This window comes from Jatropha curcas, chromosome 9 (genome assembly GCF_041381405.1).
Source record: "Jatropha curcas cultivar XTBG-Jc1 chromosome 9, XTBG_Jcur_1.0, whole genome shotgun sequence".
NCBI lineage: Eukaryota > Viridiplantae > Streptophyta > Magnoliopsida > Malpighiales > Euphorbiaceae > Jatropha > Jatropha curcas.
The window spans coordinates 5,992,976-6,016,369 of record NC_143159.1 but is presented as its reverse complement, the minus strand read 5'-3'; the positions used below and the strand labels follow the sequence as shown (position 1 = coordinate 6,016,369).

The 23,394-nt window shown below is 33.5% G+C and overlaps 3 protein-coding genes across 7 annotated transcripts; 1 reads left to right on the top strand and 2 right to left on the bottom strand.

Moving 5' to 3' along the window:
• Positions 1–387: 387 nt before the first annotated feature.
• Positions 388–6,200, bottom strand: MEKK1 (MAPK/ERK kinase kinase 1). 4 transcript variants are annotated; one of them, XR_001047089.4, is made up of 10 exons: positions 4,989–6,200; positions 3,652–3,736; positions 3,429–3,491; positions 2,713–2,870; positions 1,833–1,905; positions 1,684–1,743; positions 1,407–1,517; positions 936–1,182; positions 580–680; positions 388–497 (listed from the first exon to the last, which is right to left on the bottom strand). XR_001047089.4 is itself a non-coding variant. In XM_012222764.4 (9 exons), the coding sequence occupies exons 1-8, from the start codon at positions 5,954–5,956 to the stop codon at positions 973–975; spliced, it is 1,728 nt and encodes a 575-aa protein (XP_012078154.1). In that variant the 5' UTR covers positions 5,957–6,200; the 3' UTR covers positions 388–680; positions 936–972. The 4 variants fall into 4 exon arrangements, 2 of the variants coding, with proteins under 2 accessions (XP_012078154.1, XP_012078155.1); XR_002284942.3 differs by having other exon boundaries at positions 580–673; XM_012222764.4 differs by having other exon boundaries at positions 388–680.
• A 5,158-nt stretch (positions 6,201–11,358) lies between these two features.
• LOC105638876 (C-jun-amino-terminal kinase-interacting protein) lies at positions 11,359–17,772 on the top strand. 2 transcript variants are annotated; one of them, XM_012222762.3, is made up of 5 exons: positions 11,359–12,629; positions 12,773–13,521; positions 13,611–13,700; positions 16,207–16,929; positions 17,245–17,772. In XM_012222762.3, exons 1-5 carry the CDS (start codon positions 12,521–12,523, stop codon positions 17,371–17,373), a joined length of 1,800 nt encoding a protein of 599 aa, XP_012078152.1. In that variant the 5' UTR covers positions 11,359–12,520; the 3' UTR covers positions 17,374–17,772. The 2 variants fall into 2 exon arrangements, with proteins under 2 accessions (XP_012078152.1, XP_012078151.1); XM_012222761.4 differs by having other exon boundaries at positions 12,773–13,533.
• A 2,632-nt stretch (positions 17,773–20,404) lies between these two features.
• Positions 20,405–23,071, bottom strand: LOC105638875 (transmembrane 50A-like protein). Its single transcript, NM_001308811.1, is given in 4 exon segments — positions 20,405–20,438; positions 20,538–20,690; positions 22,737–22,824; positions 22,939–23,071. Coding segments are annotated over 4 exon segments (408 nt in total).
• Between the last annotated feature and the right edge of the window lie 323 nt (positions 23,072–23,394).

Genomic DNA, 23,394 nt, shown 5'->3' with positions numbered 1-23,394 from the left:
TTTGTATAGTATTAAATGGAAAATTTTTAGTCAGTTTGTCGAGAATGAGACATGATTGGAAATTAATTAGTTCATGCGGACCTTTTTCCCCTTTTGCAATATATTTTAATTTTGAGAATATCATATTTACCAGAAAATGTGATTAACTTTATTCAGTTCCATTATCGTTTTATACTAAGAGGGCAGAGCAAAAAGTTAATAAAGAAGCTTTCTTCAACAAAGCATGATCCCTAGAAAAACATATAGAAAATACAATTAGCAAAATCCAAGGCTTCATCCTTGATACTTACTAAGGCTTCAACATGTCCCTCCGAATGGGGCCGGACATTCCCATGAAAGAAATAATTCGAAATACATTTATGCCATAATAGAATACACAACCAAAAAAAAAAAAAAAAAAGGATTAATACTGGCATTTGCTACAATAATGAGAATATATACACGTGGGTATCTGTTCTGTAATTCTTACAACAATTGCTCTCATTGAAGCCTTCCTCCTACAATTTCCCACATTACAAAATAATAATCAAAAACCAGACTAGCAAATTTCAATAACTTAAGATCAGGAGGTTAACCCACATGGACTTCGAGTTGAATGCAATCAAAAATTAATTGCTGCCAGTGTCTAACAAGAAGTCCCCGCACATTTCGTATGCAACAAGATAAATCAATCCTGCACACTTTGCCATGACAGCAAAGTTTTCATGAGCAAACTCATCAATTCATTGAGCGAAAACAATAAAACACCAAAGAGAACCGAAAGTTGAAGTCAGACAGACGACCTTAATCTAAGATGCAATATGAGGGATTTTTTTTTTAACCAACAAGGCATTTCACATGATAGTGTTTCTTCTTAAAAAAGGAGGCTGTAAAAATAGAGTTTTTTATTTTCATAGTTTAAAAATAGAGAGTAGCAATTTGAAGATAAATTTTACCTAAACATCTGTCACAGTTGTAACTCAGCAAAAGCTTCTAAGACCGTCGGCCAAGATAAGGTGATGCAGAACCTGAAGATGTTGAAAGTGACCGCCTCACAAATGAATGATCTAAGAGCTGAGCAGCAGTAGGACGATCATTGGGGTTAACTTGTAGACATTGCAAAATAAAATCTCGTGCATCTTGCGAAAGAGAATCAGGAACAGGTGGCGGCACACCTTTGCCAATCCTAAACAATGCCTGCATCTGTTGAGTCGTAGAAGGGATAAGCCATTAGAAGCCAAAATAGAAGTCGAGCTGCCCAAACAGCACTTACACTCAACACCTTATTGATTGTAGAATTACTTATTAACTAGCCAACACAAAAGCATAGCTAAAAATAAAGTAAAAGTCTCAGGCCATCATCGTCGCCATCAGTATTATCACAATGATATCTAGGACAGGAGGAAGTGTGAACACATGGCACTTACACATTCCAAATGGGAATATGGAATCTGACGCGTTAGCATCTCCAAAACAGTGCATCCAAGGCTCCATATATCAGCCGGAAGCCCATAGCCCTGGTTTCTCCTATTGACAACCTGCCATATAGAGATTGGTAATCAGAAACACCTAACTGAAATATTGTATAAAAGACTACTATACAAGTACAAGTCGGAAATGTTGCTGAAGGAATAGAACACTGAGCAAAAATAACAAAGCTAGCACATAAAGTATTTTGTGCGAGAAACAGATTCATATACACACCTCAGGGGCCATCCAGAATGCAGTCCCCTTGCAAGATTTTACATCATTCAATTTGGTGGCCTGAAAAGAAAACAACAAATGATTTAGAGAAGAAATTCACCAACACTCAGAATATGGCAAAAAGATCAAAATCAGGGTAGGATAAAAACCTTTGCCAATCCAAAGTCTGCAAGTTTCACAGATCCATTTGCATCCACCAATATATTTGCACATTTGATATCCCTAAAGTACAAATAGGAATGAGATGACTGAAAATAAGTTCCATAGTACATATGCTAGCATGTGCACTCCAATATTGTGCACATATCAAATGCTAACGGCTCTTATATTGTAAAATGTAAATCAGTGCTTACTTGATTAAATTAAGGAAATAAATATAAGATGCCAAAAGGGTGGAAATGAATGGTTATGTTGTGTTGCAAGCCAACCCATGATAGAAAGTTAAAATTTGAGGAGACAAAAATTGCACTGAACTTCAGAAACAAAAATTTAGAAAACCAAAGGTCATGCAAGAACCTAGTCACCTATAACTAGAACTGCCACATAGTATCCTTAGAGCTCTTAAAGTTTCATTCAAAATAAGTGTAAAGATGATAAGATAGAGTTGACAAGCAGAGTTCAGCGATTATCATATTAAGAGTTGTCAATAAAAGAAATAATATGAAAGACAAGGTTATGTGCTAATCAAACAACAAAAAAAGAGGATTAAAACTATCTTTAATTAGCAAAAACTATTACTCCTTCAAGTTTGTAAATTAAATGGCATAGATAATTGATATCAATGTACAAGTAGAGAAGTACAGTGATATCAAAGTTAGGTGTACACCTAGGATGACACTGGTAAGATAACAAAGAAAAATTTAGCAGCACTAATATGTCTCAAGATGCAGCCCTAAACAGAATGGGGTAATGATAAAGAGATAAGATACAAGTAACATACATTTCAATCACTATATAACAAAAAATCTGGTCTGACCATGACAGCCATTAACCATTGGAAAACTACCCAATAAAAGGCATTTATCTCACCTATGAACAACATTGCGATCATGAAGGTACTTCAGACCATGCAAAATCTGTCTTGTGTATGAAGAAACTTGGGAATCTCGAAGATGGTATCTTTGATAGAGACTCATAAGGGAACCTTTTGTTACAAGCTCAAGAAAGATATATAGTTTAGATTCATCCTGCAAAAAATCAATAAATGAAACAAACTTAACGACCAAATACATGCACGCGTGAAATGCCAGTATGGTTATAAGTAACAAGCAAGAAGAAATACAAAGATAAAACACGCAGGTGATATCGGTAGGAAAATTTATCACATCTTGCAAGTTACCAAGCTATCATTCTCCATCCAGTTCAGTTTAAAGTTCCAACCATTTAATCAGATCTATCTAGAGCTAAAAAATATTTCAAATGTATCCAATACAATGGCTCACTTTCCTTGCCGCTGTGTTACAATGTATTCCAAGATAGGAACAATTTGTTTCAATACAAAATATTCTCTGAGAAACGAATTCAAGGAAAAGAAAAATGGGAGCTTCCATAAGTTTGGAACTTGAATAAACATTTTATATGACAAACTTTTTTAACAAAATTTGGATATGTTTTTTAAACAGCATGCATAAGTAAGATGAAGCCAAAAGGAGGAGGTCATGTCTTTGTTTCTAATGATTATGTCCAAAACAATACAGATCAGAGAAGTAAATGCAGAACTAATGTGAAAAGTGAAAAGATTGTACCGTATCAGTGCCGTAATACTGAACTATGTTTTCATGTTCAAACTGACTTAAAAGAGCAATTTCCTGAAACGAACAGGCAGGTAATGTTATGAGAAAAGGAGGGGAATTCTGATAAAGAAATTTTAGTTCAGGTTTCCAAAGAAATCCCTTTTATAATATTTAAAAGATGAAAATAGAAAAAAAAAAAGGCAGTGTGATAAAAACCTAAGTGTGATTATTTCACCTGTTCAAGTTGGTAAATACTTTGCTTGCCTTGACTTCCTTGATCAAGCAACGAAACCTCTTTGACAGCAAAAAAGAATCCATCACTGCAAAAATAAATAATAAACAAAGCAAGATTAGCTCCAAAATGTCCCTTACCATTCTTTAATATAAAGAATGAAGCAATATTTTAAAAGCTGTAATGAGCACTGCGTTGCAAAGCCAGAACATAATTATGATTACGTTGCACCTTCACAAACTTTTGTAATTTAACTACTTACCCAACACAATATTAGAAAATTGATGAAAATGAAGGATGATTGGAACATGGCAAATAAAGGATCAAAAGGTTGTAATCTTCAAGATGTAATCAACTGCACTTTTATATATGGCCCCAAACAATGGATCTATTATCCAAAGCGACAAGGGAAAGATTTGGAAGTTGATCATCAGATTAAAGCAGAATGGATGAAGAGGTGAAAATGCTACCGGATTCTTGTGTGACTGCAAAATACCAACAAACCTTATGGGCAAGTCTTATAGAATTGCAATTTGACTAGTTATGATGTAGGACATTGAGTGTTGACAGTAAAGAAAAATCACACACAAAATTTAATTCTTGGAAAATATGTTGAGATGATATGTGGCCACACAACTTGAATGAATGCCTTCGTGATAAGGAAGGAGCCACACCTATTGTGTGTATGTGTCTGTGGATGTGGGTGGGTTGGGTTGGGGGTTTGGGGGGTGGATGAGAGAAGGAAGGTTAACGAGGTTTGGCCATGTCTGCTGTAGACTGCTGGAAGCCCCCCTCAAGGAAAACAAAACATCTTAAACTAGACAAGAAAGGAAAGGGAGAGGAAGGCCAAGATTCCATGGGAATTACGATTAATAAATTGTATAAATATGCTGAAGAACTAACACAAATCGAGCTTTGATCCATGCAACCGACCCCAACTAGCTTGGAATTGAGGATTAGATATTCTTGTTGTTATTCGTATGACTTCAAAAAACTTAGAGTTTACTACTTGTACTAATTTTAAGAATATAAACATTTTCACGTTATGTCCTCCAAAATATGCATTATCTAGTATGTCATAAATGGACAAGCACATGGCATTCTTACACTATGATTCCGAAGAAATGTTTAGCGTACGTCGTCTTCCTAAATTTTAACTATAAACTTTGATTTCAATCAACCACAAAACCTATAAAATCGAGAGTTAAAAACTCAAGAATAGCTTTGACACGGATGTGTGAGAACCTAAAATCAGATTCAAAGTTAGTCTGAAATCAAATGATAATTAAAGAGTTATGTCGAGAAGTAAAATAATAACCGCACAAAGGTTGAGCGCTTACTCAGAGATTCCTTCATACACCGATCCGAACGAACCACGTCCCAGAAGCTCACCTTTTTCCCAGTAAGTAATAATCCTTCTAAATCTTCCATTAGGAGAAATATTGGTGGGCTCCGTGGTGGTACTCGATGAATCATCGTCATTAGACGTAGTAAACGAGCAAGACTCCGATAAGACAGCTGTTTCTCCTATCCTCAACAAAATCTCCTTTTCTTCTCTCTTATTAGCAGCCAAATCACCTAGTCCTTCCTCGTCATCAGAACTGAAGTCCTGAGTCATCACCAAAGACCTTCTATCGTTTTCAGGAGCAAAATCCCTTAGTATATCCCACGTCGAACATGCGTTATCGATCACCGGTAGTGTCATCGAAGGCGGCGGCTTCAGCAACGGCGGCCTAACCCCTTTGATTCCTCCTCCTACTGCACAAGAAGCAGCACCACAGTGAACATTTAATTTAGCAGGCTCAACTGGCTCAGCTTGAGTTAATTCAGTAGTCTCGCTACTAATGCTAACACTATCCAAAACCCTAGCACACAATTCACTCTCTTCCTGTTCCTGCTCCTGCGGCTGATGATTATTATGCTGTTTCTCTTCCACTATCCTTGGACTGTCCATATCATGAAATCTGGACCGGGGCAGAAGATCGGACGCTGAGCGGACCTTCATCGCCTCCCAAGCAGCCGCCGGAATCGCGAAATCTTCGGGACCTGACAACCCTAAGCTCCGGCAAATCTGGTCAAACTCGCCATCCCTTCCGTCAATCCGAAAACTAGTCCGATCAGACAAATCAAGAGATCTAGTAACCAAAGAACACGAAGAAGAGTCGTCTATAGAGGAGGAAGACGAAGTCGCATCGTACTCGATGTGCTTCGCCGCATTTCGGCGCTCTAACCTCGGCCTCCGCCGGTTCTTAGGGTCCATAGGACCGTCTTTCTTCCTACGGATGAAAAATCGAGGCAACTGATGCATAGAGACGCAAATCCATCTAAATTTCCAAAACTAAAATCACGAGAGCCACGCTACAATTTGAAAAACCCAACTGTTTTTATCTATTTTCTGTCACTTTTCCGAGAAATTTTCAGGAAGCAGACGGTGCGGTGAATTTGGTTGAGATATGGGCTGACCATACAAGAGTCGTAATGGTTGAAAGCAGAGAGACAGCGAGAAACTAAGGAGGACGACAAAGCTAGAGAGAGACTGGTAAACGCCGTCGTGATCGAAGTGAAAACGCGGTGACACGTGGCATGATAACAGGGGTTGATTGGATTTGGAAGGATGTGTTCTGTTTGGGTACGGCTGGTTTCATATTCCAAAACCTACGCCTTTCCGTACGCGCTGGTTTACTCATCACTTTATTAGTAATTCATTTATTGCCTGTCACTGTGTGGTTAAAATTTATAAAAAACAGATCAATTGCTACTTTTGCTTTTCCATTATTAGTTAACGTCATTGATGAACAACCAGTGAGCTTTGTGACTGAGGTGAGCAAATATGTCACTTAATTCCAATTTTTTTGGTTGCAAATATGTACACCAACACATGACATGCACGTCTAAGACAATAGTATAATGAGTAAATTATACTTGCAACCAAAAAAAAAAAATATAGTTCGAATCATCTCCATGAGCATCAATTTTAAATTTTAAATTTGTGATATTTCCAATAATTTATTTTAATTTCAATATTAGTAAGATAAAATTCCATGTAAAGGTCGTTTTTTTTGTTTTTATTTTTTATTTTGTCTTGCATATTTTTTAAAAATAAAGGAAATATTAATAATACAATGTATTTTTAACAAGCTAATCACTCGTATACATTAAATTTAATTTTAAATGGGATTAAAAAGGAATTGCACACAGAAAATAGCTATAAATAAAAATTTTACTGTCATATACCCAATCATACAAATGGAATAATTATTTTTATAGGTTATTTTGCTTATAAATTTGTCACATGGTCTACAGATTTCAATGCGGAATTAACTCAGCCATATGTGGTGTTCTAATATCTTTTTTACTATTTTTTCTCTTTTTGGTATATTTATCTTATTAAATTTTGATATGTTTCAGTGTTTTTATTAAAATGATGAAACACATGTTTATTTTCCTGTTTCTGAAGAGAAAAAAAAAGTATTAAAAGATTGAAATGACTAAAAGATTATATAATAAAACAAAAACTTTAGTTGTTGGCAAATGGGAGTAGCTGCGTGTTAGTTCATAAAATAATGTAATTAGTGGATTTAAGCCTATCGTTTTCTTTGACCAAAAAAAAAACATATAATTGTCATCAATGTCAATAATTTAGTTGCATGCATATCATTAATCAATGAAAATTCTTATTGTTTAATGACTAAAATTGAAAATTATTTATTTCTCACTGTCTTTAAGAAGTGAAGATACCTATTTGTGTTGTTTCATTAAAATACAATACTTTAGTTAAATATTTAATGTGCATAATTTTAACATAAAAATTGAGGATATTAATGTGCATGTGTTATGAATTAAACAGATGTTCTATGTGGCTAAAAGTCTATATGGTTAATTATTACAAAATCTATTTTTCTAATTTATGTAGAACTCTATTAGGGTTCTATTTATATAACTATATATATGTGACTTCTCATCAACTCTCGTATTATCTCTTATATTTTACTCTCTATTCCTTCTCTTTTTCTCTCTGGCTTTATATTATTTTATAACATCATGCATAAATATTACTGGTAGTATTATATATGTAAGCACATGGACATGAGATTTCAGGTCGTGAACTTCATTAAGGCTGCTTATTGTCTCCTTATTTATACCAAATAACATAAATTTCAAAAACTGTATTCATTATAATTTGCATAACAAATCAAATACAATCTAATAGTTTGGACAATGTCTATGGAGGCTTATTGAAGTGAAGTAAAGTAACGTGAGATATGACTATATCTATTATTTGTATTGTTTGGCGATGTAATATTCATTATTATTGCTTAGATAATAAAATATTGTTTTTTTAAGACAAATCCAAAAATATGTTTAGAAGAAAAATAAGGTAAATAAATGTTTAATGATTTTATATTATTTGGTTTGAAAGCATTAGAAAGTAAGGTTAATTATAACCTTATAAAAATATCCTCCTGCAAAAATTACTACGTCTGTTCCATATTACTTTTTACATTTAGAATTTCCAGTTCTTTAAAAAAATCATTAAATTTATCTAAGTTACAATAAATTATTGAATAAATTGACTATATTAACCCTTAATTTAATTTAATTCTCTAAGAAAATCATTAAATTGAAGTAATAATTATTGGGCATATATAAAGGGTGAACATGAAAAAAAACATTTATTACTCCTTCAAACCACAAATGTGACAAGTATTTTGGAACAAGCTATTTTTTCAAATGTGACAAGTATTATGGAACAGAGTTAGTATTACTACATTTGTTCCATAGTATTCATCACATTTGAAATTTCACGTCTCTTAAAAAAATCATTAAATTTGTCTAAGTTACAAATAAATGATTAAGTAAATTGACTATATTACCCTTAATTTAATACTAATTCCTAAAGAAAACCATTAAATTGAAGTAGTAATTATTGGTCATATACAAAGGGTAAATATGAAAAAAAGATATTTATGGAATAATAATAAATATACAAAGGGTAAAGAAAACCATTAAATCATTTTAAAATTCATTCAAAAACGGTCTATTTTTGTTTTCATTTTTTTTTATAATCAAAACATGCAATTTTAAAACTAAAACCGATTGTTGTGGAACCGATTATGTCTATTTTCAATCCTCTAATTTAATTGATCGATAAATTAAGAGTTTTAACCCTTTAAATAACTATAAAGATACATCCCCTCCTTTTTTTTTTTCCCCTTTATGGAATACACATTCCCCTCCTTACAAACAACCTGATAATTTAATCTTACTTTGTATTACCCTCAAAGATCTTTATTTGTTTAAAAAAAACAAAAACTTTTAATAATCTTCCGTTCAAACAAACCCTTAATGGCTTCCCATATACATAAATTTGTTTTTCACCTCTTTTGGAAGGAGAAAAAGCCCCACTTTTCGCAAGTATAAATTTGACATGGGCCACGAAAGGCCCTACTGGCTCCAACTAATTCTTCTTCCGACTTTTCTTGGTTCACTTTGTTATTCTTTTTTTATATCCAAAAATATTTACAAAAACATCATTTGCCTCCGATTCGTACAAAAAAATCTCGTGGCTTCCTTTACTTTAAAAATGTCTTTATGACCTTTGAAGTTGTAAATTTGCTACTATTAAACAATCATCCAAACAAACAAAAATGGCTGATGTGTAAAAAAAAATATTCACTTGTAAAAAATGGAGTCAAAAAGATTTATTTTTTTGCTTTATTCATTGGAATGGACCACCAACACCACGGATCCACTAGCTTGCTTCTTCATCTGCGATATTGTTCTTTAAAAACACTGTATGTTTAGGACATGAAAAGAAGTGGAAACTATTTGTGTCCAATTCACTGAAAACTCTAGGCATCTATTCGTGTCCGACGAATTCATTTAAAAAAATACAAGCATCGCTTGAAAATTAAAAAGAAAATTAGTAGGAAAAGAAAGAATTTCATAAAAGAATCATATAACACAACAAACTAAGTTCTTGGAGTATAGTGAAAGCATATACTCTGAAAATGAATGATATGTGATTTTGCAATTCTTACACATGCAGAATGTATTCGGGTTTCAATAGAGCCTCAAAGGGTAAATGTTTTCTACAAATAGGTAAGAGGAACGGAAAAAAAAAATTTTGTAAGCTTTTGTTTTTTCAGTAGTTAAAAAAAAATGAATGGAACTACTGGGTTATTCATTTTTTTTTTTTATTTTCTTTGGCTAATTAATAAATTGTAGGTTTAAATCTGCAGAAAAGGAGGAGGAGGAGAGAGAAAAATAGTATTGATAGAATGAATTTCCAAAGAGAGAAAACGAAATCTGCAACAAAGGAGGAGGAGAAGAGAGAAAAATTAGAATGAAAAGCAGAGAGAGAGAGAGAGAGAGAGAGAGAGAGAGAGATATGCAGAAAAGGAGGAGAAGGGAGAAAAATAGTATTGATGGAATGAAAAGGGGAGAGAAAGAAGATAACGATATAATATTATTTTAATTAATTTAATGATAAAAAAATAATATTTAATTAATTAAAGTTGCCATGTGTAAATTTTTTTAAAGTCCCACACTCCCTTTAGAGTTTGTAATCCATTGGCTTTGCTGACTGGATTAATAAAGATGCAATGGTATCAAATTTCCAATTTTAACGAGCCTTAAGGTCATTTTGAAAGCCACAAAACTTTTTTACACAAGTTGACAGGTCAAACGAATAATTCATTTTCACATGATAATATTTATGATCATTCGTTGAGTGAGTTTTATTAATATTTTAATGAATTAATAGTAAAAAAATGGTAAAATAATTTTTTTGATTAAATTTTTAATATATATATTTCATCAAACCATGTAAACAAAATAAGAGGGATAGAGTATAGTTAAATTCGTGGGCCTAACTTATATTTATTAAGTTACTAATCAATCAAAATTAACTATAACGGTATAATAGTAACACCGTAAATTATATAATTCTAAAAAAAAAAAAAACTATAAATTATATATTGATGTCATTTTTGGCCTTTTTTTTCATAATAGTATAAAATTAGTAAAAGAGAATAAGAAAAGTTTTGAATTTTATTATTCTTAAAACTTAATAATACTATATTTACAATTCATATTGTAAGTAAATAAAAATAAAATCATCTTTTGTATACTCCATCCACAAATATGTATATTAAAAGATTGGTTCAAAGTTTAAATGTGTATTAACATTCATTTCTTCCTACTCAAAGAAATAGCTAACTTAAAAATAAAAATTTTTACAACAGGAACCCATATTTTCAATTTGAAAATTTTATTAAATTTCTAAAATATTAAAGCTATAAAAATATTAAAAAATAAACTATTTTGTTAATAAAAATAACAAAGAAAGTGTATAAAAAGTACAAAATAATATTATTTAGGAATATATTATGAAAATATTGATAAAATTTAATTTTTTTTTATTTATGTGAAAATAGAAATAGAAGTAGTATTTCTCTTAAAAAAAAAAAAGAAATAGTAGTAGTATTTAGTTTATATATATATATATATATATATTTGGTATGGATGAGAGTTCATAGTCAGAGATAATAATGGTCAATAAAAGAGAAATTAAATCCAAAACAAACAAAAAAAAAAAAATGTTGAAAAAGAAAAATATGGAAGAAAGTCCAACTAAACTGGCGAGCATAGGGCACAAAGCCAGGTATAATATAAATACATACATGGAGGCCCAAAATAAAGATTAAAAAAAAAAAAAAAAAAAACAAGAAAGAAAGAAAGAAGGAGGCTGTTCTTCATACGTTTCATTCTCAGTATCCAAAACTAACAGAAATTACGCCTCTCTCATTCTCTCTCTATTTCACATAAACAAAACCCTAATTTTTATTTTTATTTTTATTTTTCCTCTCTTTCTCGAGAAAATACTCAAACCCTCAACCATTTGGTTTCTGCCTCTCCGTAGCACTGAAACTCGCTCTCTCTCCCTCTCCCTCTCCCTCTCCCTCTCTGTCTGTCTGTTCTCTGCTCTGAAAACGCATTGTTTGGGATTGGGAATATTAACACTTCGAAAGCGGTTATTGAAACGGTTACGTTTTTGGGCTTTAGCAGCCTTTAATCATAGCGCGCTAGGGTTAGTTCTCTCTCTCGCTTTGGCTGTTTCTCCATCTATAGTTTCTGTTTTCAATATTTTATTTTTGGAAATTTTAAATTAAATTATCGTTACTTTCTTCAAACCCTAGAACGCTGCTAACAGATACGGGTTATTTGTGTTTAACTAGGGTTTCTATTTGTGTGCATTACCCCTTCTGGGGTGTTCACACCCTGATTTTCTCGGTTGTTTAGGGTTTCCGCGGAATTCTACTGTTGATGGGTGTTAAGTGTTCTAGAATCGGGGATATTGTTTTATTGTCGCTGTAATTTTTTTTTTGTTGGACCTTTTTATACCGTTGATTTCGTTAGAGATGAGGGTCTATTGACCTTGTTTGTTTTATCATCTGCAAATCCATCTTTAATTGAAGATGGAGGCGTAGACAGATAGAGGAACACAGAGACGAAGGGTTTTGGTTATTTGTCATTGCCGTTGTTCTTCTGTTCTGGGCTTGTACTAACTTCGCAATCTGCTTCTTTCAAAATTAATTTGTGGTGTTTAAGCCTTATTATTGTCACACATAGAACAACTTTTTTTATGAAACATTGGATGTTTATTTTTCCATTGTTGACTAAAATAATAATTGGTGGTGACTGGAGTATTGAGATTGGGAATTACTGTGGAACGGAGAACAGGGTTAGGGGTAGAAGGTAGTAGTTTTGTTTAGAAAGACTGTCAATTCTGATAGGAAAGGAGGGGTGAAGAAGGTGAGAGAAGTATTATTTTTCTTTTTGAATCTGATGATGTTCAGTATTGGTACTTATGGAAAGAAGTGAACCCACATTAGTTCCAGAATGGTTGAGAAGTTCTGGAAGTGTTTCAGGGGGTGGCAGTTCAGTCCACCACTTTGCATCGTCATCTTCTCTTTCAGGTATGTTTAATTTCCTGAGATTTCAGTGCAATCAGTTGCTCTTTAGTTATGTTGTTTTTCATGTTAAGTTTTGGACTCGTTTAATGATTGACTTAAGTTTTCAGCATCATATTTTGATGGTAATTGTGTTATTTGTTAAATAGATGTCTCATCATCAGCACATCACACTAGAAATCGAAATTCTAAGGGTTTAACTGATTTTGATTCCCCCCGAAGTGCTTTTCTTGACCGAACATCATCCTCTAATTCACGGAGGAGTTCCATTAATGGGTCCGCGAAGCATGCATACAGTAGTTTCAGTAGAAGTCACCGTGATAAGGATCGAGAAAGGGACAAGGAGAGGTTGAACTTTGTTGACCATTGGGACCGTGATGGGCCTGATCCTTTGGGAAGTATATTGTCAAGTAGAAGTGAGAAGGACACTTTGCGACGTTCTCATTCTATGGTATCAAGGAAACAGGGTGAGGTGTTGCCTCGAAGATTTGCTGTGGACTTAAAAAATGGGAGTAGTGGCAACCATACAAATGGCAATGGTTTGTTATCTGGGGGTATTGTTGGTAGCAACATTCAGAAGGCAGTGTTTGAAAAGGATTTTCCCTCTCTTGGCTGTGAAGAGAGGCAAGGAGTGCCTGAAATAGGAAGGGTTTCATCTCCTAGCTTGAGCACAGCTGTCCAAAACTTGCCTGTTGGTAGTTCTGCTCTGATTGGTGGGGAGGGTTGGACTTCAGCTCTGGCAGAGGTGCCTGCTTTAATAGGAAACAGTAGCACTGGTTCCTTATCTTCTGTGCAGTCTGTTGCTGCTTCAGCATCTGCATGTCCAAGCGTAATGGCTGGTCTCAATATGGCTGAAGCATTGACGCAGGCTCCATCAAGAACCCGTACCGCTCCACAGGTAACTGAGCAGGTAACTTTTGCCCTCTCCTAGTTATATAATACTTGTATGTTTGGGTGGCCTAATGAGGAGTTATTATCAACCTGCAGTTATCTGTCCAAACACAGAGGCTTGAAGAACTGGCAATTAAGCAATCGAGGCAATTGATACCAGTGACACCTTCAATGCCAAAGAGTTCGGTAAAAGCACTGCTTCTATGATTCACAAGAGTTTGTTTTATAGCTGTACAGTTTTGTAGTTTTTGGATATCTGATTTGTTAGTTTGTTTTATATGCTTTATAAGGTACACATTTTTTATTGATTTACCTTCTATTTAATTTATTTATGATATTATATGATGGCCAACATCTAATAAATTGTTTTAGCATGGAGCATGTGTTGTTGTTTAAGTCATGGGTAGTATGGCCCCATTATTACTGAATTTGAGGCTTTTCAAAACTGAAAAATGATTCAAGGATCTTTTGCCCATAACAGCTCACGAGTAAGAGTATAACCTGGATAAGCAATTGATTGTGGATCATTGTTTATTTAGCTGGTTGTAACATAGATTGTTAGACTGTTGCTTTTTTCTGTGCCTTTCCTATTTCGCAACCTGTGAGTGTGAGGTTTATACTATTGTTTTTGCCTTATACTTATCTTTACAAATAATTATATGCTATTCATCAAAGGTTTAACTCTCAACTGTTACAATGATAATGTCTTCTGTTTCCTCTAAGAACCCTAAATTTGTTTCATATGATGTGGCTATGAACTATTATTTTAATCTTGTTTGGGGTGGCCATGGTCATATTGCGGACAATCTTATTTGCATTTGTTGGTTGCTGTCTTTGAGTTTGATATTTTTAGTGTTGGGGAGTAACTAAGGGTAATTACTATGTATTCCCTAGTGTTTGGTTAAATATACTAGTAAGGGCCTTGGTTTTTAAATTACATTATCTAGTTCTTACATTATGTACCCATTACATTTTAAGGTCCTTCCATTAGAAATTTATAATTTTCTATTAGTCAACCTTCATAAACAATAAAAGATTAAGAATTCAAATATTTATAGTTACAGAAATCTTCTTCCACTCTTTATTTTTTAGCTTTGGGATTCCTTCTCCAAATTCATTTTTTACTCTCGTTTTTTGTTGTTTTATTGTTTTTTCATGCTCAACACTATTCATCATCTTCTTTTATTGTCAGGAATATTTTTGACATTTCATAACCACTTAACTGAAAACTAATAGCTGGACCATCTAATATGATTGATTGATAATGCAGGGACTATATAGTGTAATTTTGAAAACCAAGATCTATACTAGTATATTTTATCAAAGCCTAGGTATTACATATTAATTATCCTAGTAACTAATTACTAATAACCTAATCTATTGAATTTGATTTTGGGTGGGAAAGCCTCCAGCAAATACTGTGTACATGGAAGGGCTTTAGTAGTATTAGCCGGATGATTTGTAGAAAACTTCCAGCCAAGAATATCTAATTGCCAGAGTCAGTTGTGATCCTGTGAATCTTGTTTCCTGCTATCTTAGATGCCATGGATATGAGCTTTGTTGGCGACCTGGAAGGTTGTCAAACTCTCAATCTGTTGATTTTTTGAATTAAAATTTAAAACCATAATATTTCAGATACTGGATTTGAAAGAATTATCATCTAATGTTGTTGTTTATCATTATCAACATCATCATAATTATGCTGTTATTCAAAGTTTTATGTGAATTGGTTCTTAGTGAAGCACAACATTCAATAATTTTTGCGTGACTTCATTCTTTGTTCAGTAGCATTAAAGATACATGTTCATCTATTAGAAGTTTTTCATTCTTTTTCATTCATACTTGTATTTTGAAAACTAAATGGGGTTGGAACTGTGGTGGTGGTTGTGATAATGTCTTGGGTTATCCCAAGGTGATCTATTAGTCAGTTGGAAAAATGAGATTGAAAATGAAGTTTTCAGGATTCAGAGATCACTACCCTTATCATTTCTTATAGTAGGTGAGATGAGCAAGTAATTGAAGTTTGAGGTGGATAAGTTTCTTTTCCAGGGTTTTGGCCTGTGTTCAACATGAGATGCCTTTTTTGGACTGATTATCAGGCAGTTGTTCTTTCAAATGCACTTACAGTTTCGTGAATACATATTTAGTGTATATTTACGCTGGGAATTTAGTCTGTAGTGCACTGTGCACTGTGTAAGATGGTTTGGAGTGATATCTGGACTGTTGTCTTAGAAGCTACTTCTAAAATTGTCTTCAAAAAATGTGGATTAATGAACTCCTGTTCACTGGGAGGAAAGTGTAACTTCTCTCATGCTGGCAACTTAAAAATGGATGTGTTCTTGAAGCAGTTTTATTTGAAAGTTGAAAAATGTGTCTTTGTGGAACTATTATCCAGATGTGTTTTTTCCTTTTTTTTTTGGTTGGTGAAGCGCGCTTCAATTCTCTTGCTTGCTTGTGCCCATTCTTTATTTGCAATCTATCATTTCTGTTTTTCCATTTATGTTTCACATATTGATTCACAAAAGATTTCATTGCAAATATTGCTGAATGAGTTATATAATTAGATAACTTTTATCCCATGATCCATTTTGAGTGTGGAAAGAAAGCACATTGAAATTGTGATGCATGACTACTCTCTTTTTCTCTTTGTTTCTCTCTGCGTAATAATCACTAGCTAAATTTCCTTTCCCAGGTTCTCAATTCATCTGATAAATCAAAGCCCAAAACAGTGGTCAGATCAGGTGAGATGAATATGGCTGCCAAGAGTATGCAGCAGCAGTCCTCTGCATTGCACCCTACCAATCAATCTCTTGGCATACATGTCAAAACTGATGCACCAAAGACATCTCATGGGAAACTCTTTGTTCTCAAACCTGGATGGGAAAATGGTGTATCTCCATCTCCAAAGGATATTGCAAGCCCTACTAATAATGTCAGCAGAGCAGCAAATAGCCAACTTGCTGCTCCTGCCTCGGTTACATCTGTGCCTTTGAGGAGCCCAAACAATGCTAAGCTTTCCTCCTCTGGCGAACGCAAGTCAGCTAACTCAAATATGATTTCAGCTTTCAATGTGGAAAAGAGACCTTTGTCTCAAACCCAGAGCCGAAATGATTTTTTTAACCTCCTGAAAAAGAAAACCTCAAACAGCTCTCCAGCTCTTCCAGATTCATCATCTGTTGTTTCATCTCCTACTAGTGAGAAATCTTGTGAAGTGAATAAGGAAGTGGTCAGTGCTCCTACAAGTCCTCAAGCTATTAAAGATGGTGCTGAGTTGACTAGCAATGGTGGCACACATGAAGAAGTTCAAAGATTTTCTGAGGAAGAGGCTGCATTCCTTCGTTCTCTTGGGTGGGAAGAAAATTCTGGTGAAGATGAGGGCCTCACGGAAGAGGAGATCAATGCTTTCTATCAGGAGGTAAACAATTTTTACTTCACTGCGGCTGCAATCTCTCAGAGATATTATGCTGTGGAGCTTTCTTGTTCCAAATTTTCAGTCTGTTGAGACACTGTTCTGGATTTGGCATTTTTTACTCTTGGTTAATTATTTCGTCTAGTTTCAAAATCTTGATTTACTACCAAGTTAAATTACTACGTTATTTGCTATTATAGCTGCAGTGTAGGATTATTTCATTTTTAAATTAGTATTGTCAAAAGGCTGTGTAGTGAGGTTTTTATATCAAATCTATAAATTCAACTCTACTTATTTTTCTCACTTCATGTTTTTTTGCAGTATATGAAAAAGAAACCATCCTTGAAAGTCTGTCGAGGCGTGCAGCAAAAGCTGCTTGAATCTCATGCAACTGTTTTGGGTGGAGCTTCCTCTGAACTGATCTCTTCTGACTCTGGCTCAGAAACTTGATGCTGTTCCAATGAATAGATCTGAGAAATTCCAATTTTTGATGGCAGATGGTTAGTTTCCTTTTTGTCTCTTTTTATTTTGAAGAAAGCTGATGAGTTGCATATGGAAGGAAGGTGGATTTTTGGTTGGAACTCTGCATTTGCAAATAGTGCAATAAGTCACAGGTGCCTTAATCCTGCCTTCCCATTAGAGGGTAATTTTCAGAGTTGGTCGTTGATTGGGAGAGAGGTTAGGATAGGGACTATTTTGTCTGCAGTGGAAGGTGCTGGCGAAATTGCATCTTTTGGGGTATTTTGTTATTTTTTCTTTTCTTTTCAAGAGGGTTTGATTCTACAAGAAAAATGGTGTTTTTGTCAATTTTACGGAAAAAAGGAAATCAAAAGTTTCATTTTTAGTTTAGTTCATGTTGATATAAGTATCTTTGGAGTTCTCTTGCTTTTTAATTATTTTTTAACGCAATTCCTGTTGATATTTTAAGCTCTAATTACACATTAATAAAAATATAAATACATACATATATATATATATATATATATATATAACTAGCAAAGGCAGTATTTTTCTAGTGGTAGTTGTCGTCGTCTTCTAAATTTCATCTAATGTAAATATGAAATCTGAAATATCAAGAATGTGACCATTACAACCAGTTGCAGCCACTTATCCATTTGCACTTGTAACTGAAATGTCCGAAACTGTTCTGAAGTTTGATTAGTTTTGATTTTTTTTTTTTTCTTTATTTTTTGATATCTTTGTGGCGGTTTTAATTTGAATTTCAATAAAAAAAATTCTAGAAAATAAAGGACATTGATTCAATGACTCGACTGAATGAAATTAAACCAAATGCGTCGTACATAAACTTCAGAGAATTTTATAAAATAAATTTCAATCGGACTGATTGTATCATGGGGGGTGAGACTGGAGGGTTTAAAAACTAAGCTCTTTATCATTACATTTTAGAGGGAAATTGTTCACTTTTTGGTAAGAAAGATTAAAAATGAGTTTGAAGCATAAATTAGAAAAGACAAATTAAATTTTTCAAAAGCAGCGTTAATTAAGATATTATATAATGACATAGTACATTTTACCCTTATTATATACATGTATTTTATTGTAAATTATTATATGTATTCAGTATAATGGATTTTAAATTAGGATAAAACTATAGTAAAGAAGAGAAAATTTATGTATCTATAAAGAAGTCTTTTTATACCGTTAGATTTTAATGACTTCTTACGAACCATTAGATTTAATTAAAATAAATTACTTACTATTTGCAGGTTAGGTTAACCATATGTTAATAGTGTTATTATTATTTTATTTTTTATAATTTTTATGAGTGAGATAAAGTTTTCAATCTTATAATTTTTAGTAATACAAATTAAGACATTAGTTCTCTAATCTAAAAAAGATTTAATTCTTTTTTTTTTTTCATTTTAATAACATAAAAAAGCTAACCATATATTAAAATAATAGTATGTTATCGCTATTAAAATAATATAACCTTATTATTTGGTTACTTAGACTCTTATAGGAAAATCTATTATATAAATTGGCAATTATTTTATGTCCAACATGCCTTTCAAAATCAGATCTATAATTATTATTATTATTAAATTTATAATTATTTCTAATTAAGATGTAATTATTGTCATTAAAATTATTCTAAAATTTTACATCGTTATCAATTAAAAAAACAATACAGTTTTGCATAAGATATAATTTTTGTTAGTTAAGATATAAGCATTGAGGTGACTTTTTATTATCTTTATAGGTTTTTAAATTTCATAACACTCTTATCATATGTTTTGTCTGATATAATATATTTATTATAAAAAAATTATCGAACCCTTTTCTTTATACTGATAGAATGACCTCGTACCATTTGAAAAAAGTAATTGTGAGAGAAGGACTACATTTGAAAACAACTTTAAAAAAAAAAAAAAAAAAAAAAAAAAAGTAGAGAAAGATCAATCTATCAACTTGCCACCTGCTATAGCGGGTTGACTGGTCATGTGTCACGAAATTATCAATTCTGTATCTATACAGAAATAAACATTTCTGTACAGTACAAAAAGCCTTTAAAGTATAGTTGTATGTAGATCTGTTCAAATCGGGTCATAGGCGATTGGCGATTGGCGATTGGCGATAGGCGATAGGCGATACGTGTGTGGTAACTAAGATAGCTTTCAACTCCACACTAGAACATTCAATTAAAATTGTAGAGTTATTATAAATGTTTGGTTTAAAAATAATTATTTTAAATTATTTTTTTTTTGGGTAAAAAAAATTAGGCTTTTTATTTTCTTTAGCACACGTCGAAGGGTTAATTGTGCAAAAAATTAATTTTTGAACAGATAATTTATTGCTTTTAAATTCAGAGAGCGAACCTTATTCCTTATATTTTATCATAACAATTACGATTGGTGAATCCACATAATATGCCACGCGGTGAACAAAATTCACATAAAAAAACCAATTCAGAATAGAAATTATCCTTTTTTTTTTTAACCTTCTTTCTGATGCAAAATGATAATAAGAGGAACGACATTGGCTTTGTGCATTTTCTTGTTCCGCGGATTCAGGAGAGCCTGCCCTAAATTAAACGCATAATGCATAAAACTGTTGACAAAAAGGAAGCGGGGAAAAATGCATGCTCTCCTGAAGCTGCAATTCGTAGGCGAGCGACCCTAACGCTAATGGAAACGCTATTTACACACAATATCCACGCCCCAACATCCTGTCGACACGTAAGCAAGGTCCGGTGGCCTCTGCTGAATCAGTAAGGTATAGAACATACATTTCAAAATAAACTAAGTTGATGAGATTAGAATTTATAGTGAATAAAATTCGGAAGAACCATCATAGAAGAGCAACAGTAGTTTACTACCAATTCTCAAGATTGTTACGCAGCTCAAATATCGTTAGTACAGCATGAAAATATACACAGGGTGATTATGTTTCAGCCCATTGAGTAAAAGTAAACCATACAAATCGTTGGTCGCTCAACATGGCATTTGCTGATATGCAGAAATCATTCCGAGTGCGAAGTCCAATAAATTAGCCCGCTGTAGGAAACAAATTTAGTTATTAACATAAAAAGGGAGAAGATATGTCAAACAAGAAATGAAACTGAGTTAACATAATTTTAAAAGACAATGATTTACCTGATCAGCACAAACACACACTGCAAGACACCAGCAGTTCCTGTCCACACTGAAGGCCCAGTTTTGACAATTGAATCTTGTATTAATAAGCCCACTGATGCCGCTAGAGAAACGAAGGATACAACATATGCAAAGAAAAGCCACAGCTTCAATCTGTTGCAATTAAGAGAAGGATTAGTAAACGTCACATTGAGCAGGTAAACCAGAAAGTAAAACTTAATAATTCTAGGAAGTTAGTTTGAACTAACAACAACAGAATCAAACGTATGTGGAAATTGACAAAAATCTTATCTATAAAATTAATAAAGCAATTATGAGTTAGTTACAATGTTTTCCATGTCTTGGAAGCAGTTTGAAGTCCTGTTGCGGCAGTGCACCTAATTCAGGCATGAGAATCGTACCCAAACATGCCTGATCCTGTTTTGAGACTGGGCGGGGATAAGAAATAAAGATAGGGTGGCGGATTTCCACCTTGTTGCCATTCCTACTCGCCTAATGATGTAAGATTTTATGATTGAAAAGCAGATCTTGAAACAAGACATTTCATTCTAATGACTTTTTAGAATCATAATTGCATCTAAACAAACTTTTATTTTGCCAAGTGGCACACTATGTAAAGCAGCATAGACCCAACCATACAAGTAATACAGTAATTTAATGCTACACTGTTTTTTCACTTTTCCGGAGATGGCATTTTATTACTTTAATTTCATCTGGTAAACCGCTAATAATTAGAGACAGGAAATGTGAGGTCTCAATCCTAAGAGGAAAGTTCATCTTCTAATAGCACCAAAAAAGAGAGAGAGAGAGAGAGAGCTCATCTTCCAAAAGCAGCAAGAAATAGGAGGTAAAGAACCAAATTACGACATCATTTCAATGCTGAAAATTCATTGAATAGCACAAAACAATTCAAGCATACAGCTAATAATCTATTGCAGTGTATACCATAGATAATACATCACATTTCTCATCATTTATTGACAAGCACAAACTTGAAAGATTCATAAAAGATTCTGCAAAATAAAATAACCAGGAATGTCTTTTGTGCCTATGCTTTCCATAAAACATATTGCCCTAAAATATATTTAATTTTCAATAGATCCATTCTGCCAGTCACTCCACAACCATATCCTACAAACTCTCTAAATAATTCCATCCCACTCTCCTTGCCTGCTAGCTACGAAACGCCAACACTTTAGTTCTTGGTGTGTGTCCATGTTGTATTATGTTAGACACTTTTCAAGAGTAGACATGGCATGTTCTGCACTAATTTTTGTAAGAAAAGCAGTGTAAGTGTATCTACGTCCTGTATCTGTGCCCCATAGTCCTCTGGTCTTTCTCAATTTGAAGTTCAAACGGATTTAAGATCAAAATAAATGGGTTCTCAATATCATACATCAAATCCACCTAGACAATAAACTATGAGAAGCTTTGGACAGCCCATACAACAACACACAGACCCACATTTCAATAAAATGACCACTCAACCCTCCTGTATGCTTCAGTACAAAATCCAGCCAGATTGTGGCAATAGCAAAGAGCATATAGCGAATATACCACCAAAAAATTTAACAAATAAATCTGTGTTTATAACTCTGCCCAACAAGAAGTAGCCAAAAATAGGTTAACTGATTAAGTCATTCAAAAGAAGTTATCTACAACCTCCAAATTGCACCTACATGCTATTTCTCCATCAAACAAATCGCTAATATAGACATATTATACCAGGTTCAGTGTAATTGTAATCTCAGAATGTATACATGGAAATCTTCATCTTTTGCTATCTAGAATCAAGATAAGAATACTGCAGTTTGCAGCATCAAAACAGAGAACAAAATCAATATAAACAGCACACAAGGTAGCATTTATAATCATCGCTAATCAGTACAGATACCCAGACTGGCAGACTCTCAGGATAATAGACGCTACTCCAAATTCAACACTACTTAGATCGCTAATCCATTGATCTTCAATCAATTATATTGTCTGCCCCAATAAACTCATGCTATTAAATCATGTAGTGGAATTCTACAGTCATTTTCAGCACGGATAAGCGAAATGCCAACGGCTCTTAGTCTTGGCAACGCATATTTAACAAATCAAATGAGCAGATTCAATAATTAAAACAGAATCGAACAAGACAAAGTTAAAACCGAAGAGAATAAGCAATTGAGAGAAATAAAGATATCTGCTGCTGACCTCCATTCGCCTTCTTCGTACGGGGAATAATCAATATCCTCTTTCCTAACGCAATTAAACATCAGAGCTGCAAATGATGCAAAAATTCCTGCGACAAGAAGCATAATTGAAACCCTAAAATAAGTAAAGGAAAACATAAGCACACGCCAAAATTGTATTTACAAACAACAATAAGCTTAATAAACTGAGAGAAGAAGAATACCGGGCAGGTAGTGAACAAAGGAGACTTTGACGGAGCTACAAACAACGGCGTCAATCCAGAACCACCAACCGGTACCAAACACAGCACCAGCAACGCCGGGACCGAATATCGCCCAGAGCTCCGCCAAATCCATTTCTCTCTATCTGTTTGTATGCCGACGGTCTCTAGTTTGTTTTATTATTTTTCCAGAAAAAAAAAAATTAAATTATAGATTAGTTGTGAATGATAGTTCCAGCTAACTTGAACTGTGTTTGGATCGTCTAAGGGTAGCTTCGTTCCTTTGAGTTTGTACTTCGCCTTTTCTTGTTCTTGTTTTTCACACTTTAAATGCGTGATAAAGTAAGAGCTGCTGTCGTTCGTTTCGTTCGGGCAACTTGAGACTGAAAAATCTCGTTGTTTACTGCTGTCGTTTGTTAAAAAAAAAACAAACAAAAAATGCTCGTATGCGTATGCGTA